This window comes from Natator depressus, chromosome 11 (genome assembly GCF_965152275.1).
Source record: "Natator depressus isolate rNatDep1 chromosome 11, rNatDep2.hap1, whole genome shotgun sequence".
In the NCBI taxonomy this organism is placed as follows: domain Eukaryota; kingdom Metazoa; phylum Chordata; order Testudines; family Cheloniidae; genus Natator; species Natator depressus.
In genome coordinates this window covers 41,518,084-41,533,461 of record NC_134244.1, presented here as the reverse complement: position 1 = coordinate 41,533,461, position 15,378 = coordinate 41,518,084, and the positions used below count along the sequence as shown (strand labels likewise).

The window sequence follows — 15,378 nt, the reverse complement described above, 5'->3', positions numbered from 1 at the left end:
CTTTGAGTTCATCTCAGTGGGAATAGTTTTGGTTCAACTTGTCTAGACACTCGGATAATTTTTAATATTTCAGATGGGAAGCAGAGAATTCTCTCTGAAGAAAAATAAGCTTTAATTCTTTTAATGAGTTCTAACAAAGATTATTAAAATATGGATCATATTGCTTGCCGTGCAATGCAAACACTCGTAGTTGAGACAATAATATATATATCTGAGTATGAAATATTTCTTTGTTTGTATTTATTCTTAACAATGAAATATTTTGTTTACCTGTCTTATTGCAGTAATAAACTGGATTATGACTATAGGGATTTTTCCACAATGATCCCAGAAATATTTCTTGGCCATGGCCAATTCATTTAAAGTAAACACTGTGTGTTTCTTGCAGTTTTTTCCCCTCACTTCGGTTTATTTTGCTAATTAGCTGGAGAGGATTTGTACGAGTCCTTTAACAAAGTAGTCTTTTGGTTCCATAATGGATAGTCTTTTTTCATTTAAATAAAGATTATAGCCTCTTTCCTTCTGAAGCTAGTCTTGAAAAAAGTAAACTGCTTTAACCCAAATGCAAAGGTTTAAAGCTAGTCTTGAAAAAAGTAAACTGCTTTAACCCAAATGCAAAGGTTTAAAGCTAGTCTTGAAAAAAGTAAACTGCTTTAACCCAAATGCAAATAACTGGTTTTTACTTCTGTAGAAGGAGGCCCAGAAGGATTTCTCCGTCCTCCATTCCCTGTCTCCCTTTCCACCTCTTCTCCATCTACTCCACAGACTCTTAAAAAAATGTAAAATGAGTCATAAGTTTGTGATGTATCCCAAAAATCAGTTGACTAACTCTCTCTCCTGAAAATCTTTGAGCTAGCTTTATGCTTTTAAGATTAGTTTTCCTCCTCTCCAAAGGGTGAGGGAAGGAGGAGCGTTTGAAGGCCTACCTCTACTTGTTAAAATTTTTTGGCCCTCTTTGAGGTATTTACTGAATCAGTTGCTCCCTGAGGCAGCTAACAAGCCGTTGGTTTTGCCAGTTATTGGCACAGCAGCTGCATCCCACTCTCTGTTTGGAGCACATGAGGTGCACACCATGTATATCCTTCACCGCCCATAACTCTATCCCCTCAGGCAATGAGAGAGAGGCAGGGACAATCTTCTGCTGCTTTGAATGGGAGTCCTCAGTCTGTCAGAAGGGATGACTCCCTAGCTGAGACACCAACCAGTCCATAGGCAGAAGCTCTAAGACAGCTCACTTGTCACCAGAGCTGCTAGTGGGACCTATAGAACAGCCATTGCTGCAGCTGTGAGGAAGAACTGGCATGGAGGTGAAAACTGAAGAAACTTTCATGAAATACTGGGGAGGGAGGAAGCATGGTGTGTCTGGAATGGGTACTGGGACAAGCACGGGTTAGAAGGATTCAATGGGCAAAGAGTGAAATTCAGAGATTTTGGGGAGATAGGGGTGTACACGAATGACATAGAATTCACTTTTTCTTTTTTGTGTGTGTGAGATGTGGGTTTTGAAGAAAATAGAATTGATGTGGGTTTTGAAGTGAAGGAATGAAAGAATATGGAATTGATGGAGGCATTTATTTTTGTGAAGGGCAGAAAAGTGTTTTATCCAAGGACTATTGTGTGTTGTCTATTGAGATAGAGTTTAAATGAGAGTCCCTTTTAAAATTTGGCAGCATATCACTGGTTTGTATGTACTACATTAAATGTGTTCTGTACTTATTGGCCCATTCACCTACAACATCTGGTCCTTGGAATAGCTTTTCTTTTTCTCAGGATCAGAAATCCCTAATTTGACTGTCTATATTAACTACAATGTGACATCCTCATCAAGTTGATATATTACGCTAATTACTATATTATTTCTCATTCTTTTAGATGAAAGGTTCAAAAACAAATGCAGTATTAACTATTTTCAGGGATTGGTCAAAGCTTCTGAAATTCTTGTTTTTCCAGTTAACTTAGAAAGATGCTGGTTCTTATTAAGCAAAAAACCTAACAAAAACCAAAGTTGTGAAAAGGTCCATCACTTTTCGCACATTCAGAGTAATTTTTCTAAGATAGAAATGATATTTTTGCTAAGGTGGAGAAAAATGTTCTCTGTCCAACTAATTTTTATAATGTCATCATTGATCTACAGAAACCTATTTCTTTGCGTGGTTGTCCCTATGTGTATTGCACTTTTGGTTGTGCATGCACCCAGAACCAAATAATTTTCTCTGTGTGGTCTGCGTGTGCCTCTCTGCTCTCCTCATGCGCCGCACCTACGGAATAAAAGGGGCTGCTGGATTGCAACCATCTTGGTTCCTCCTACTGCTCGTGGTCTAGGTTAGAGCTTCAGTGTTCATTCTGACTTCAACTCATTGGTGTTGATAGTTTTTTAAAAGTTTTTAGTTGCTTAGTTCTTAGTACAGTTAGTTTAACAGAGTCTGGATTCTTATCTTGGACAACCCTCTGGGGCAGGAATCTGTTGCCACCACCCCACCCCCACCCCAATCTTGGAGTGGTTGTGGGGAGTTTGCCGAGGATAATTGGCTTTAAAAACTGTGATATGTGCCAAGAATAGGGCTACCTTTTAGTCGCAGATATTTTTAGTAAAAGTCATGGACAGTAAACAAAAATTCACATCCTTTGACCTGTCCATGATTTGTACTATATACCCCTGACTAAATGTTGTGGGGGGCAGCCCAAGGGTAGCCATGGGTGCTCTGGCGGGGGCAGTCCTGGACCGCCGCTAGTGCTGGGGTGGGGTAGGGGGTTGGTGGGGCTGGCAGGCTCCTTATCTGGTTTTGTGTGGCTCCCTGGAAGCAGTGACATGTCCTTCCCTCAGCTCCTAGGCAGAGGTGCAGCCAGATAGCTCTGCGGGTCGTCCCCCACCCCTGAGCGCCGGCTTCGCAGCTCCCATTGGCCGGGAACCACAGAAAATGGGAGCCGCAGGTGCCTGCGGGCAGAGGCAGTGCGCGGAGCTGTCTAGCCACACCTCCGCCAAGGAGCTGAGGGAGGGACGTATTGCCACTTCCGGGGAGCCCCCCAAGGTAAGTGTCACCCAGAGCCCTCGCACCCTCCTGTGCCTCAGCTCTGAGCCCCCTCTCAAACCCAAACTCCTGCTGAGACTGCCCCAGCAGAGGCCAGTGCAGCTGGCCTAGCGGCTGCCTGAGCAGCTCAGGCAGCCCCTGTGCCAACTGCACTGGCTGCTGCAGGAGTCCCGGAGGTCCTGGAAAGTCACAGAATCCGTGACCACCATGACAAACTCACAGCCTTAGCCATGAACCTTTCTGATCAGGGACTACAACACCTGTCTATACTGCCTGGGGCAAGAGTATGTCCATTCCAGGTGCAGTGTCTGCATTTTATTACTGAGTATGATTAATCAGTCCGGGCTGTTTTGGCTCTGTAAGTTCCTCATGGAGGAAGCCATGAACAATCTCTAAATGCGTCAGTCTGAAGAAGGTAGGAATGGCTCTTCTTTGGTCCTAGTGGCTCTAAAACATCCATTTCCCCCCTCTGGCTCAAAGAGACTCTGGAGAACAGAGCCAGAGTAAACACTGGCAGATGGATATTTTGGTTGATGCGAAAGTCCAACACTGCTTGAGACACAAAATTAGGATGCAGCCAAACCAAGTCATCAGGAGACTCATGTTCCAGAGCAGAACCATTTAACGCCAGGAAGGACTTCAAAAGGGAAAACTGCATCACCCTCTGGTAGCTCACGAAAGCTCATGCTCAAATAAATTGGTTAGTCTCTAAGGTGCCACAAGTACTCCTTTTCTTTTTGCGAATACAGACTAACACGGCTGTTACTCTGAAACCTGTAAGAATGGCAGAATCACTTGGGATTCCCCTGGAAGAGGGCCAGAAAGCACCACAAAAACTGCTGGACACTTGCATAGCTTGGGTTGAGCAGAGTGTTGCTTCCTGTTAATGAGGCCATCCTCAAACCTGCCAGGGTTCTCTGGCACACACCAACCAGTATCCCAAGTGGGCTGAGAAGAGGTATTTTGTATTTGCAAAAGGATCAGACAACATATTTTTTCACCTGCCTCCCAACTTGGTGGTATCTGCGGCCACCAACTGTAGCCAACAAAGACAACCCAGATCTAGGCCTCATGAGAAGAAAGCGAACAGACTTTACCCCTTTGTTAGGAAAGTGCATTCCAAGGCATCTCTGCAGTTTCTAGTCTCAAAACTGCCAAACTCTGATGGCCAAATATGATTACACCATCTACCACAAGCTGGCTGCCTTTGCCAGTAAGATGCCTCAGGATGCTAGAGAGAGGTTCCAGGCCCTGATTAATGAAGGAAAACTGGTAATGAAATTGGCGCTTCAGACTGCTTGAGAAACAGACACAGTGGCAAGATTCACGGCCATGGCTGTGATGATGGGATGCTCGTTGTGGTTCTCCTCCTCAGAAATCCTGAAGGAGGTTCAAACGAGAGTGGAGGACCATCCATATGAGTGCAGTGCTCTATTTAGAGCATGATGAATGAGGTTCCCACTCCTTGAAGGAGTCCCTGGGTATCACTGGGTATTTATAGACCTGCAATCAAAAGAAAACCCCGTGAGCCACAGTGTAGATGATGCCACACCTACCTTTTATCACCAGTGGCAGCATGAGCCACTGTGTAAGCATCAGAGGAAGCAAAGAAAGGGTGTCCAAGGTCAACTATCTTTCACCTCTCAACCATCATCAGCCTTGAGACCAGCGTTTTGATGGGACCCTCAAAAGCTGCTCACCAACTGTCCTTCTGGATCTGCACAACCTTTCTGGTCTCTCTTCCCTTTGAAGGCTGACTTTCTCACTACCTGTCTGCCTGGACAGAAATCATAATTGACAGATGAGTACTCGAGGTCATTTCCTTGGCATACACGATCTAGTTCTCTTCCCTACACAACCCCCATTCCTCTTCCCTATCCTCTTTTAGGACCCATCTCTCAAGACAGAGGGAGGAACGATAGAACAAATACCTCTGACAGCAAGGGGAAAGCAGTTTATTTGAGGTTCCTTGTCGTCCCCAAGAAGATAGTGGATGGAGGCCCATTCTGGACCTCAGGGAACCGAACAAATTCATCTATAAAGTTCAGAATGGTGACCCTGTTGGCCTCTATCCTATCACTAAATCCAGACTATTAGTTCATGACCCTTTATCTCAAAGATACCTACTTTAATATAGACATTCAACAGTGTATTCCTGAGATTTGTGGCCAGTCAACAGCACTAGCGATACAGAATTTCTTCCCTTTTGAGCTCTTGATGGCACTTAGAGTGTTTACCAAGGTACTGTCAGTGGTAGCAGCTCACTTGTTGGAAAGGGGCAATGTTTTACTTTTACTTAACCAGCTGGTTGCTGAAGGGACTTCTTACCAGAAAACATGGGAAGTAACCAGTATGCTTCTACATCTATTCAAGAATTTGGGCATCAAGGTGAACCTGGAGAAGTCCACCCTGGAACCCTCGCAATCCATATAATTCACTGGAGCAAGGTTGGATGCTGTTACAGCCAGGGCTTGCTTACTGGTAGTGCCCTGCGCAGATACAAAATTTATATCCGTTGTGGCAAATTGCCGGCACTACTCTGATGGGTCTCGTGCTTTATCTTCTTGGGGAGGGTTCAGGGCACCGTTTCTCGCCCCTAAACTGGGGTATTAACTGTCCCACTAGTGTCCTAGAGAAGGGGAGTGGAGAGGGAGGGACCCGGGCCCACCCTCTACTCAGGGGCCCTAGGGATAGCGGTAAACCACTTAAACTAGTGGTTCCTTCCCCTGGGCTACTTCCTTCTCCTGCCCTTCAGCTTGTGGGACTTCCTGCCCTCCTTCTGCACAAACCAGGTGTCCCTTTACCCAGGGTCTTGGTCTTCTTAGCCCACCACAGCAATTCTCCAAACTCTCCTCTGCTTCCCTCCAAACTGCTCTCTGCTCCAAAACCAATCCACTCTGTTTCAACTCCCCCAAACTGCTCTTTGCTCCAGTGCCAATCCACTCTGCTTCAACTCTTCCAAACTGCTCTCTGCTCCAACACCAATCCACTCTGCTTCAACTCCTTCCCTTGTCTGATTGAAACAGGGGTTTTTTATCAGGTGATTGGCTTCAGGTGCTTTAATTAATCTATAGCAAACTTTCTTCCCTCTACAGGGAATAAGGCTCCCTTCTAACACTCTCCTGCTGCCCTCTGGCCATGCTGTATCACACCGTGGCTATAAATAGATATCCACAGAGCTGCAGTACTCTAGTAGGAACTGCAGTGGCAAAAGCAGCAGCATCTCCAGCTGCTGCTCCCAGGAGCCAGCATACCGTGCCCTCTGGGGCGGGCACCAGACTCACCAGCAGCTGTCCCTGGTCACGCTAATGCATGCAAGTGGCTCGCATGCCTGGACAGGAATCCCTTCCACTCAGCGGTCTGTATTTCCTGTCCAGGAGCTTGCAAGCTGCTTGCACACACTAGCGCAAGCTGCTTGCACACACTAGCGCAAGCTGGCAAAGCTGCTGGTATGCCTGGTGCCCGCCCTTTGGGTGAGGCTGGACTGGTATAACCATGGTGGAGAAGCTGCCGGTGCAGGGCGCTGGCTTCAGGGAGCAGCGGCCCAACATGCTGCTGCTTTTGCCACTGCGGTTCCCAGTAGAACCCTGCAGCTCCATGGATACAGATTTATATCCGTGGATGCGGATATAAATTTTGTATCCACACAGGCCTCTACTTACTGGAGGACTGCTTCCTCTCCGTCACTGGGTTCATTTAGGGAATCTGAGCCCAGATCGTCCAGATGATCTTGCCTGGTATTGTTGAGCCATATGGCTGTGTACACTTACGTGACCCCATTAGTAAGACTTCACCTCAGATGTCTACAAGTATTGTCTATGTGCCAGGTAGGCACAGTGTTAACCTGCTAGTCATGATTCCGCAAAGAATCTTCACTCCCTTTTGCTGGGAGGACAGACGTAAAGTATGTGTTTGGGTACCATTCCATCTCCCTTCTTCTAACCACGTCTTTGACCACAGATGCATCCCTATTAGGTTGGGGTTCGTACATGGAGGGACAGGTTGTCCAGAGGTATAGTCCCCTCATGATTTTACACTTCACATCTATCTGTTGGAACTGAGAGCAGTCAGATTAGACTGCAAACAATTCTTCCCACACATCTGCAGTCAGTCAATGCAGGTATTATGGGACAATGATTGTGGTCTATTATCTCAACAAGTATGGCAGAGCAGGTGCTTCACAGCTCTGTTTGGAGGCTGCTGCCCTCTGGAACTGGTGCATTCCAATGCAGATTACCCCAACTGCCAGGGATTCATAACACTGCACTGGCAGATTCTCTGAGCAGACACTTCTCCACGACCTGATTGGGTGGCATGGGGTCTCCCATCCACGGATCTCTTCATGTACCACATGAACAGCAAGTGCAAGAAATTGTACTCCAGACGGGGTTGTGGCCCAGACTTTCTCAGAGAGGCATTTCTCATACAGTGGTTGGGACTCTTGTGGTAGGTGTTACTCCCGATATCTCCTCTTACCTTGTGTTGAGGAAAACCAGACCAGTCAAGGCACAAGTCATTCTTCTAGCACTAGATTGGGCCTGACTGTTCTGGTACCCAGCCATGCTTCACCTGAACGAATCATATTTGGATGCATTTCAGTGTTGGAGAGGGCCTGTTTGTCTCATGTCCAGGCAATGCTGAGAACAGCAGTAGGAAGGACTTCACCAGAAAATGTTTTATAAATGGTACTCCTGGGAGAATTCTGCGCTGCTGCACACATACAGAGTTCATGAGTTCCCCCAGATTTTTTTTTTCTCCTCAGAAAATACATTCACCTGGAGAGGCGCTGCAATTACCTTTCACCTCCCAAGGGCTGCTGTGGTGCCAGATCAGAAAGCAGCTAGCTCATGGACAGTAGCAGCCATCAGCCGGCCGTGTTCCTCACGGCACCCTGCCCGTGGGGCCAGATTAGGAGGCATGGGCTATGGGGGAAGGGAGGACAGACAGTGGGGCACATGGGGCTGCTGGCGGGGGTCACATAGAGTGGGATTCAGAAGGGCTAGTGAGGGGGGACAGACTGGGGCAGGGGCGGAATGGGGGTGCAGTGTCACATGGGGATGGGGGAATAGGGAGTGGAGGGCCACGTGGGAATAGGGGCAGTTGTGCCTGACTGACTGAATGGGAGAGGCTAGAGGTCAGCCAAGGTCTGCATGGGGGAGGTTCCCCAACTCCCTAACAATTCCCTCCTCCCAAAAAATCTTATTCCTTACTTCTCCCACTCACACCCAACAACCCTCCAGGTTCATTCCCAGGCTCCTTCCCAGCAATTACTTCCCTCTCCTGCAACTCCTCTGTTACCCCTGGTTCTCCCAAGCCTTTGTACTGCTTCTGCAGGGTATGGGAAATACATTTCTGTATTGCAGTTTAAGTGAATTATTACCCAAAGTTCTGTATGAATATGCCTAGTCAGGAATCTATTTGTCAAATAAAAATACTCTCCTTAATCTTTTTTGTTGTCTGTATTGTGTGGCAGAGCTCTGACCTTGTCCCCGTGGGTCACACGCTTCTAGGCGGTTTATGCTAGCCTCAGTGGCATACTGCAACCCTCCACATAGCCCTTCTCTCTCTAGGGCCAGGGTTACAGTTTGCTCAGCCCTTTTCATCATAACCCAGCAAGGGGGTTGTTGAGAGAACTCCCACAGTCTCTGTTGTCCGTAGGAGCTTATTTCAGAACAGTTTAGCCTCCTGTCCTGACAGGGGCCTGTCTTCCCCTCCTAGGAGGTGTTTCTATAGTGGCAGGTTGGGGGGGAACCCGGGCCCACCCTCTACCCCGGGTTCCGGCCCAGGGACCCTAATGGTAGCAGCTGTTGGCAGCCGACCTTTCACTGCCAGAGTTGCTACATTTCCCTGGGCCACTTCCCCACAGCTCTCCTGCTTATCTCTTCTTCACCCTTACCTTAGGGCTCCCTTACTGATGGTTTGAGGGTGTCTTCATTAACCAGCCCTTCAGCCATACTTCCTCTCCTCTGGCTCCCTGGCTCTCCTCAGCCTGACAGGAGTGAGCCCTGTTATAGTACCAGAAGGGCCTTAACTAGAGTCAGGTGTTCACATTACCTCAGTGGCCTCACCTGACTCTTTGCAAGTTAATTGGAGTCAGGTGTTCTCATTAGCCTGGAGCAGCCCCTGCTCTGGTCAGTCAGGGAACAGAAAACTGCTAATCCAGTGGCCAGTATATCTGCCTTCGACTATTTTGTTGTACCCAACTGGCTTGGGTCTATCACAATTGTTAGACAGACTTGTGGACAGGTATTTTGAAATACATTACCAAAATAATTGAAACTGGCATGATTATGTAGTGTTATTTTGACATGTGAAATATGCAGAATTTTCAAATATTGTGTGCAGAATTTTTAATTTTTGGGTGCAGAATTCCCTACAAGTAATGATGTGGAAAATATTTCAGTTTTGTGTAACCAGTGAGTACTTGCCTCTTTACAGGCTAAGATCCCAGACATGTGAATTACAACTTGTCATTAAAATCCTTGGGATTATCTGTTAGCTCCATCAGAGTACACTTGCAGCCATCAGCACCAATATACGCCAACTCTGTATTTTCCTGCCCAGTTCATGAAGGGTGTGATTTGCATCTTCCCTCTTGTGATGAAACTGGTACTGCCCTAGGACTTGAAACTTGATAAACCCTCACTAAGCCTCCTTTTGAGTCCCTGGTGTCCTGCTCTCCTCTGCATCTTTCTATTAAAGTAGCATTTCTGGATAGAAGAGTTGGTGAACTAGGGACACTCATGGCTAATAACCGTCCCTCACCACCTGCCTCTTCCCCCCTCCCTCCCATCCCCATATACAAGGATAAGGTTTCTATGAGGCTGCATCCTAATTTTGTGTCTCAAGCAGTGTTGGACTTTCGCATCAACCAAAATATCCATCTGCCAGTGTTTTACCCTAAATCCTACTCAGGCAGAGAAGAGATGGCATGGCAGTCACTGAACGTGTGTAGGGTTCTTGGCTTCTACCTGTCTGAAAGTCCACTAGAGACACTTCATTTCATTCACAGAACTTTAAAAAGAAGAAGCCATCTCGTCGCAGAGGCTGTCAGAATGCTATGAAGTGAACATCACCCTTGAGGCCAGCATAAGAACTCACTCGACTAGAATTCAGGCAGCTTTGATACCTTCTTTAGAGATGTTTCTGTTACTGACATTTGCAGATCAGCAGCTCGGAATTCTGTTCACACTCTTGCTAAAAAACTATGCACTGGTACAAGCAGCTGCTTCTGATGCCTCTATAGGCAGGACAGTTTTGGAATCAGTTGTATTACTGGACTCTAGGCACCTAACACATCATAAAGATGGTGTTTTGTGAATTACCTGAGCTGCACTACACATAGGGACGTCATTCGAAAGAGGGGTACTCATCTAGTAGTAACTTGAGTTCTTCAAGATGTGTTGTCCCTATGTTAGTACACTGCAGCTCTCTGTCCTTGCTGCCTGCTTTCCGCTTTTGGGAACTTGCGGTAGGGAATGGACTAAAATGACAGTAGTCCAGCAGCCCCCTTTATTCTCTTGATGCAGAGCATGAGGACAGCAGGAGTGCATATATGGACCCACAGGGAAACTGCTAAAGAAAATTCTCTCGTCTGGGCATATGGCACACATGCCCAACTTGAAGTGTACTACACATAGGGATAACACATCTTGAAGAACAGAAGTTATTACAAGGTGAGTTACTCCTTGTTAATAACATTTCTGTTCATATCCAGATGTTATATTGCTAAGCTTGGTGTATGTTCGAAATGGTTTTTGGTTGCAAGTCTTTTAGTTTTAGGGAGCTAATTGGTATGCTTTAGAGAATTTCAGAAGAAAGGGGTTCCCAAGCTGCTGTTAGCATTTTCTACAATGTGAAAATGGTTTGGACATTGTGCATCTTCATTTATTCCATCTGTAAGCTACACACCTGCTGTTGTACCTGAATAACTTAGATATTCTTATCATGACGTTTATTTAAAACATTTAAATTTAATCCTTTTATTCTAAAACCACTCTCTTCAGCAATGACAGGTATCAGAGTAACAGCCGTGTTAGTCTGTATTCGCAAAAAGAAAAGGAGTACTTGTGGCACCTTAGAGACTAACCAATTTATTTGAGCATACATGGCCACAGTATGCATCCGATGAAGTGAGCTGTAGCTCACGAAAGCTTATGCTCAAATAAATTGGTTAGTCTCTAAGGTGCCACAAGTACTCCTTTTCTTCTCTTCAGTAATTAATTTAAAAGTGAAAACTGTTGAAATGTGGTAGAACATTAGTTTTCTGTACAATCTAGCAATTGTGAACTATTGTTTTTAATTTAGAGTAGAAAATACCTTGCTCTAAATTTGGTGCAGTAAGAGTGAAGTCCATTGATTTATTCCTTCACAAGATGGTCACATTTGGTGAGCTACATTCCAGAAATTCAGTAATATTCAAAAGTATATTAGTTTTGTTTTTCAAGCTGTCTTTTAATTTCTAAGTAAATTTTTGTGCTAAGGAATTTGTATAGTGGGGTCATTACAATGAAATCCATGAATACTTCACAAACTTCCCCCACTCCCCCCATTTAAAAACTTCCTTAGGTTTTGTTTATTTTTTGTGATGCTATTCCTTATCTGATAATTTAAGAGTAAATCACAGTTGAGTTATGTTGCCACATTGTCTTCAAAAGAGCATAAAGTCGGTACACATGCTTCAATAATATCTGGGTTTTTTTACCCTTATGTTTCCAGTTGGCAATTTGAAATTATGGCTTCAGCTGCACTTTAAATATGTGATAATAGATGTGTTTCTAATAAGGGCCAGCACCATTTTGTTCAGATGCTGTGAATGGTTGTCACTCATATATGACAAATGCACCTTCCTCCGCTTCTTTGATGGCCTCCGAAAAACCATACCCTCAAATCAAGGCGATGAAATTAGCTGCTGTGTAAATTGTGTGTCTGAGTGGTTCATTATCCAATCACCATCAGAACCACAGTGATAAAGTAGATTGAAGCAGGGAAAAGGTCTGCCAGATGATTTCAGGCCTTTTTCTAAATCCTGTTTCCCTTGGAAACCCTAGACAATGTGGTTCAGAACTTCAAAATTCTTTGGCTAGAACTTCCTTATGTATATTTTATGTACAAAACTTGTGGCTAATGATAGTGTTACGATGACTCTTTCTTTCTTCAAACCACCATTAAATATTTTAATCAATACAAAGGTATTTTATATTGGGGTACCATGTTTTACTGCTGATAGTGGAGACATTTTTAAGTAAAATGGCCCTGACTTTCAGGAAAGTGCTTAAATCCATCCTCATTCAGGAAAGCACTTGAGCATGTGTATAAACTTAAGTGCTTAAGTGCTTTTCTGAATTGGGGCTGGTATGACTACTGTTCTGTACATGTCCCTGTAAAGCTTGAAATAATGGGGTAACCACGTTAGTTAAGAATGAATTGCTAAGCACTTGAAGTACTATAGTGTTGTAAATTAACATATTAAATATTGTGCAGAATATTGTAGGCAACTGTTCTGCACTGGGAGAAGAATGGTCTATTTTTTTCATCTCTGACTTTCTATTATTATTATACTTTAATGTTGTGTTTTGTTTATTTAGGTTTAATACTTAATTTAAGTGTTCTTTTGTTCTAGGATCATTTGAAAATGATGATATCACTCATGTTGAAGGAAGTGTGGATCCCGTTCGTGACATTGAAATAATACACGAAGAACTTAGACTTAAAGATGAGGAAATGATCATTCCAATTATAGACAAACTAGAAAAAGTAGCTGTGAGAGGAGGGGACAAGAAATTAAAACCTGAATATGTAAGTAAAAAGTGTGTTGTTAAATGTATCATTATTTCCTGTACAAGTATGTTTTCATTTGTGTTCACACTTTTAAAAATCATTATAATGTAAAAGATTACCATTATTTCTGTATTTATTTTAAAATTATCACTGCTGCGAGGTCTGTTGGGTTAAAATCATTAAAATGAGCTTTGTTTTCTGTTGATAACCTAGGTTTACACTGAGGGAGCTAGATGCACTCCATTTAAAGTGCTCTGACATAACTCAGTCCAGTCTTGCTCAAAATGAGGGAGATGATGCTGACCTTTAGTGTAATCTGAAAGCTCATACCCGCCTAGATGGATATCCCAGCTCGTGCCTCTGTGTGCATGACACTACAAAATCTCAACTTGCATCCAGATAGTCTGTCACCTATAAATAGGGTGATATTCCCATTTATAAATCTGTAATAGAGATGTCTATAACCTGGTCAGACTTGATAATTTCAGAGCTCAGCACGTAGTCTTCAGCTAAGCACCAAAGGCCTAAAAAGTCCTCCAGAGTTTGAAATTGGGATTTGCTCCCAAAATCTGAACAAATTCTGATGCTGTGCTATTCCCAGTGATTGGTGTCTAGGATCATTTGTTTGCTTGGCTCCTCTTGATCTCATTGAGAGAGGGCCCACAGTTGGAGCGTTCTTGTTGAGCATGCTGGCATGAACATGTGCAAAGCATTGTGGGGGTGCCACATCATGTCCATCCTATGCTGGGCAAGGAGAAGTCCCTCTTTTGTAGCCCAGCATCTCCCACAGTTCTAATAATAGACTATTTCACTCTTGTCTATAGTTTCCGGAGGCAGTTCAAAGCTGCAGCACAGCCGGTGTTAGCCATGCCCCTTTCTCTGGCCTGCTGCCAGATTTTGTGCTGCCATGACTGCAGTCAAGTGGCAGTTCACTTTGCTCCTGACTTTTCTGTAGTAGCCTATTTTATTCATTTTTGGGGGCAGTAGTAAGCAGCCTTTCTTTATTCTTCCTTTCTCCGTATTGAGCAGTGCAGTGGTCATAGCCACTGGAGTTGGTAGTATAGTGCATCCCTGCTCTCCTCCCCCAACCACTCCCCAAACATGGTAGAGCTGTTGTTCAGACACCAAGGTATATCCAAAAAGTGTTGTATTTGTGAGGCAGCTTTTACATGCTCTTTGGAGGGCGAATTGTGCCCTGCCTTTTCTCAGTTAGCTGACCCCTGCACTGCTAGGGCACAGGGCTTTGAGAAGAATGGGCATGTTGGGTCCCCTCCTCTGTGCCCCAAGAAGCTGAGACTCCAGCACAGAACATCCGATATGGAGTTGCAGAGTAGGGATGAGGAGGACGCCAGCCAGCCAGTCTTGGGGAGAGCAACAGGGATCATACTCAACTCCCTTTCTTGCCAGCTCAAACAGGGAATTCCGGCAATGTGACCATCCCTGGTATAAGAGGAATGGGACCCCAAGTGGGGGAGACATTGAGGGATACCTTTCCAGGGGTCTCAAGGTATTGCATAAAGCAAACCACAAAAGACCATGCTCTAGCCACAGCTGGTTGGCACTGTTCCAAAGCAGGTTAAGAAGACTAAAAAAAATCTGAAAAGGTACCAAAAAGTCTTCTGACTCAGACACCTCTTCCTCTAGTACCGTTCATGTTCTGAACAGGACATGTAAAAAATGCAACAGTGTTCCCCATGAGACGTTTGAAATAGGACAAGGCTAAAGGCAATACCTGCTTCGCAAGACAAGAACAACAGTGCCTGGCTGGATGACCTTAAGGCCATGAACATCTGACTTCCAGTCTAAACTTAAGAAAATTTCCTTAACAACAACATTTGTTGGCAAATGCTTCAATGCATACGATGTGATTTTTTGCGGGGGGGCAGGGCCATGGTATCCATTTGAGCAAGCTGGGGGCCACATGTAGTTTCACCCCTGGAAGAGGTCAATACTCACTCCAAACAAATACTGTCCTCATCTAAATTCACAGATTCTCTCCTCTTTGGGGAAAAACTAGACAAAATATTTGCAGAAAATTCTACCAAACCAAAATAGTCCTTCCTCTTCCCTCCTCACTCAGTGCTCTAAGGAGGGACTATAAACCTTATAGACAGAAATGTTCCTTTTGTCCAATTTTCTCACAGAAATACTAGCGGAAAGATAACACGTATATCAGGGTAAGCCCCAGAACTGGGGAATGGGTGGAAAATCCAGAGGTGGTTCCGTTGACTGTAAGAGCCCACTATGACAATGAACAAATGTGCCTTCTCCCAGTTGGGAATCTAGAAGGCAGAATTTTCTCAGAAGAATGGTCTGTATTGATCAGACTGACAGAGATGGGCAAGAGAGATAGTGAGTTGCAGATACTCCCTTGAACTAAGAGCTCCATCCCATACCTTCTCCACCCAGTCCCCCATCTTGAGCAGCCCTGTCATGTGAGCTGGTGTTAAATTAAATCTCGCGTCTACTGGACATAGGAGCAATAGAAGGAGTTCCTTCAGAAGAAAATTTCTTAGGTTTGTACTCCGTTTTGTTCATTGTCTAAAAATGTACCAGTGGAGTCAGAGCC

General features: G+C 44.7%; 1 protein-coding gene across 3 annotated transcripts in view; it reads left to right on the top strand.

Annotated features, from left to right (window-relative positions):
- Positions 1-15,378, top strand: part of OLA1 (Obg like ATPase 1) — a 228,775-nt gene that overhangs the window by 99,595 nt on the left and 113,802 nt on the right. For all 3 annotated transcript variants that reach the window (XM_074967613.1, XM_074967612.1, XM_074967611.1), the window contains exon 5: positions 12,652-12,827. In XM_074967613.1, the coding sequence (XP_074823714.1) occupies positions 12,652-12,827 (176 nt within the window). The remainder of the gene's footprint in view (positions 1-12,651; positions 12,828-15,378) is intronic.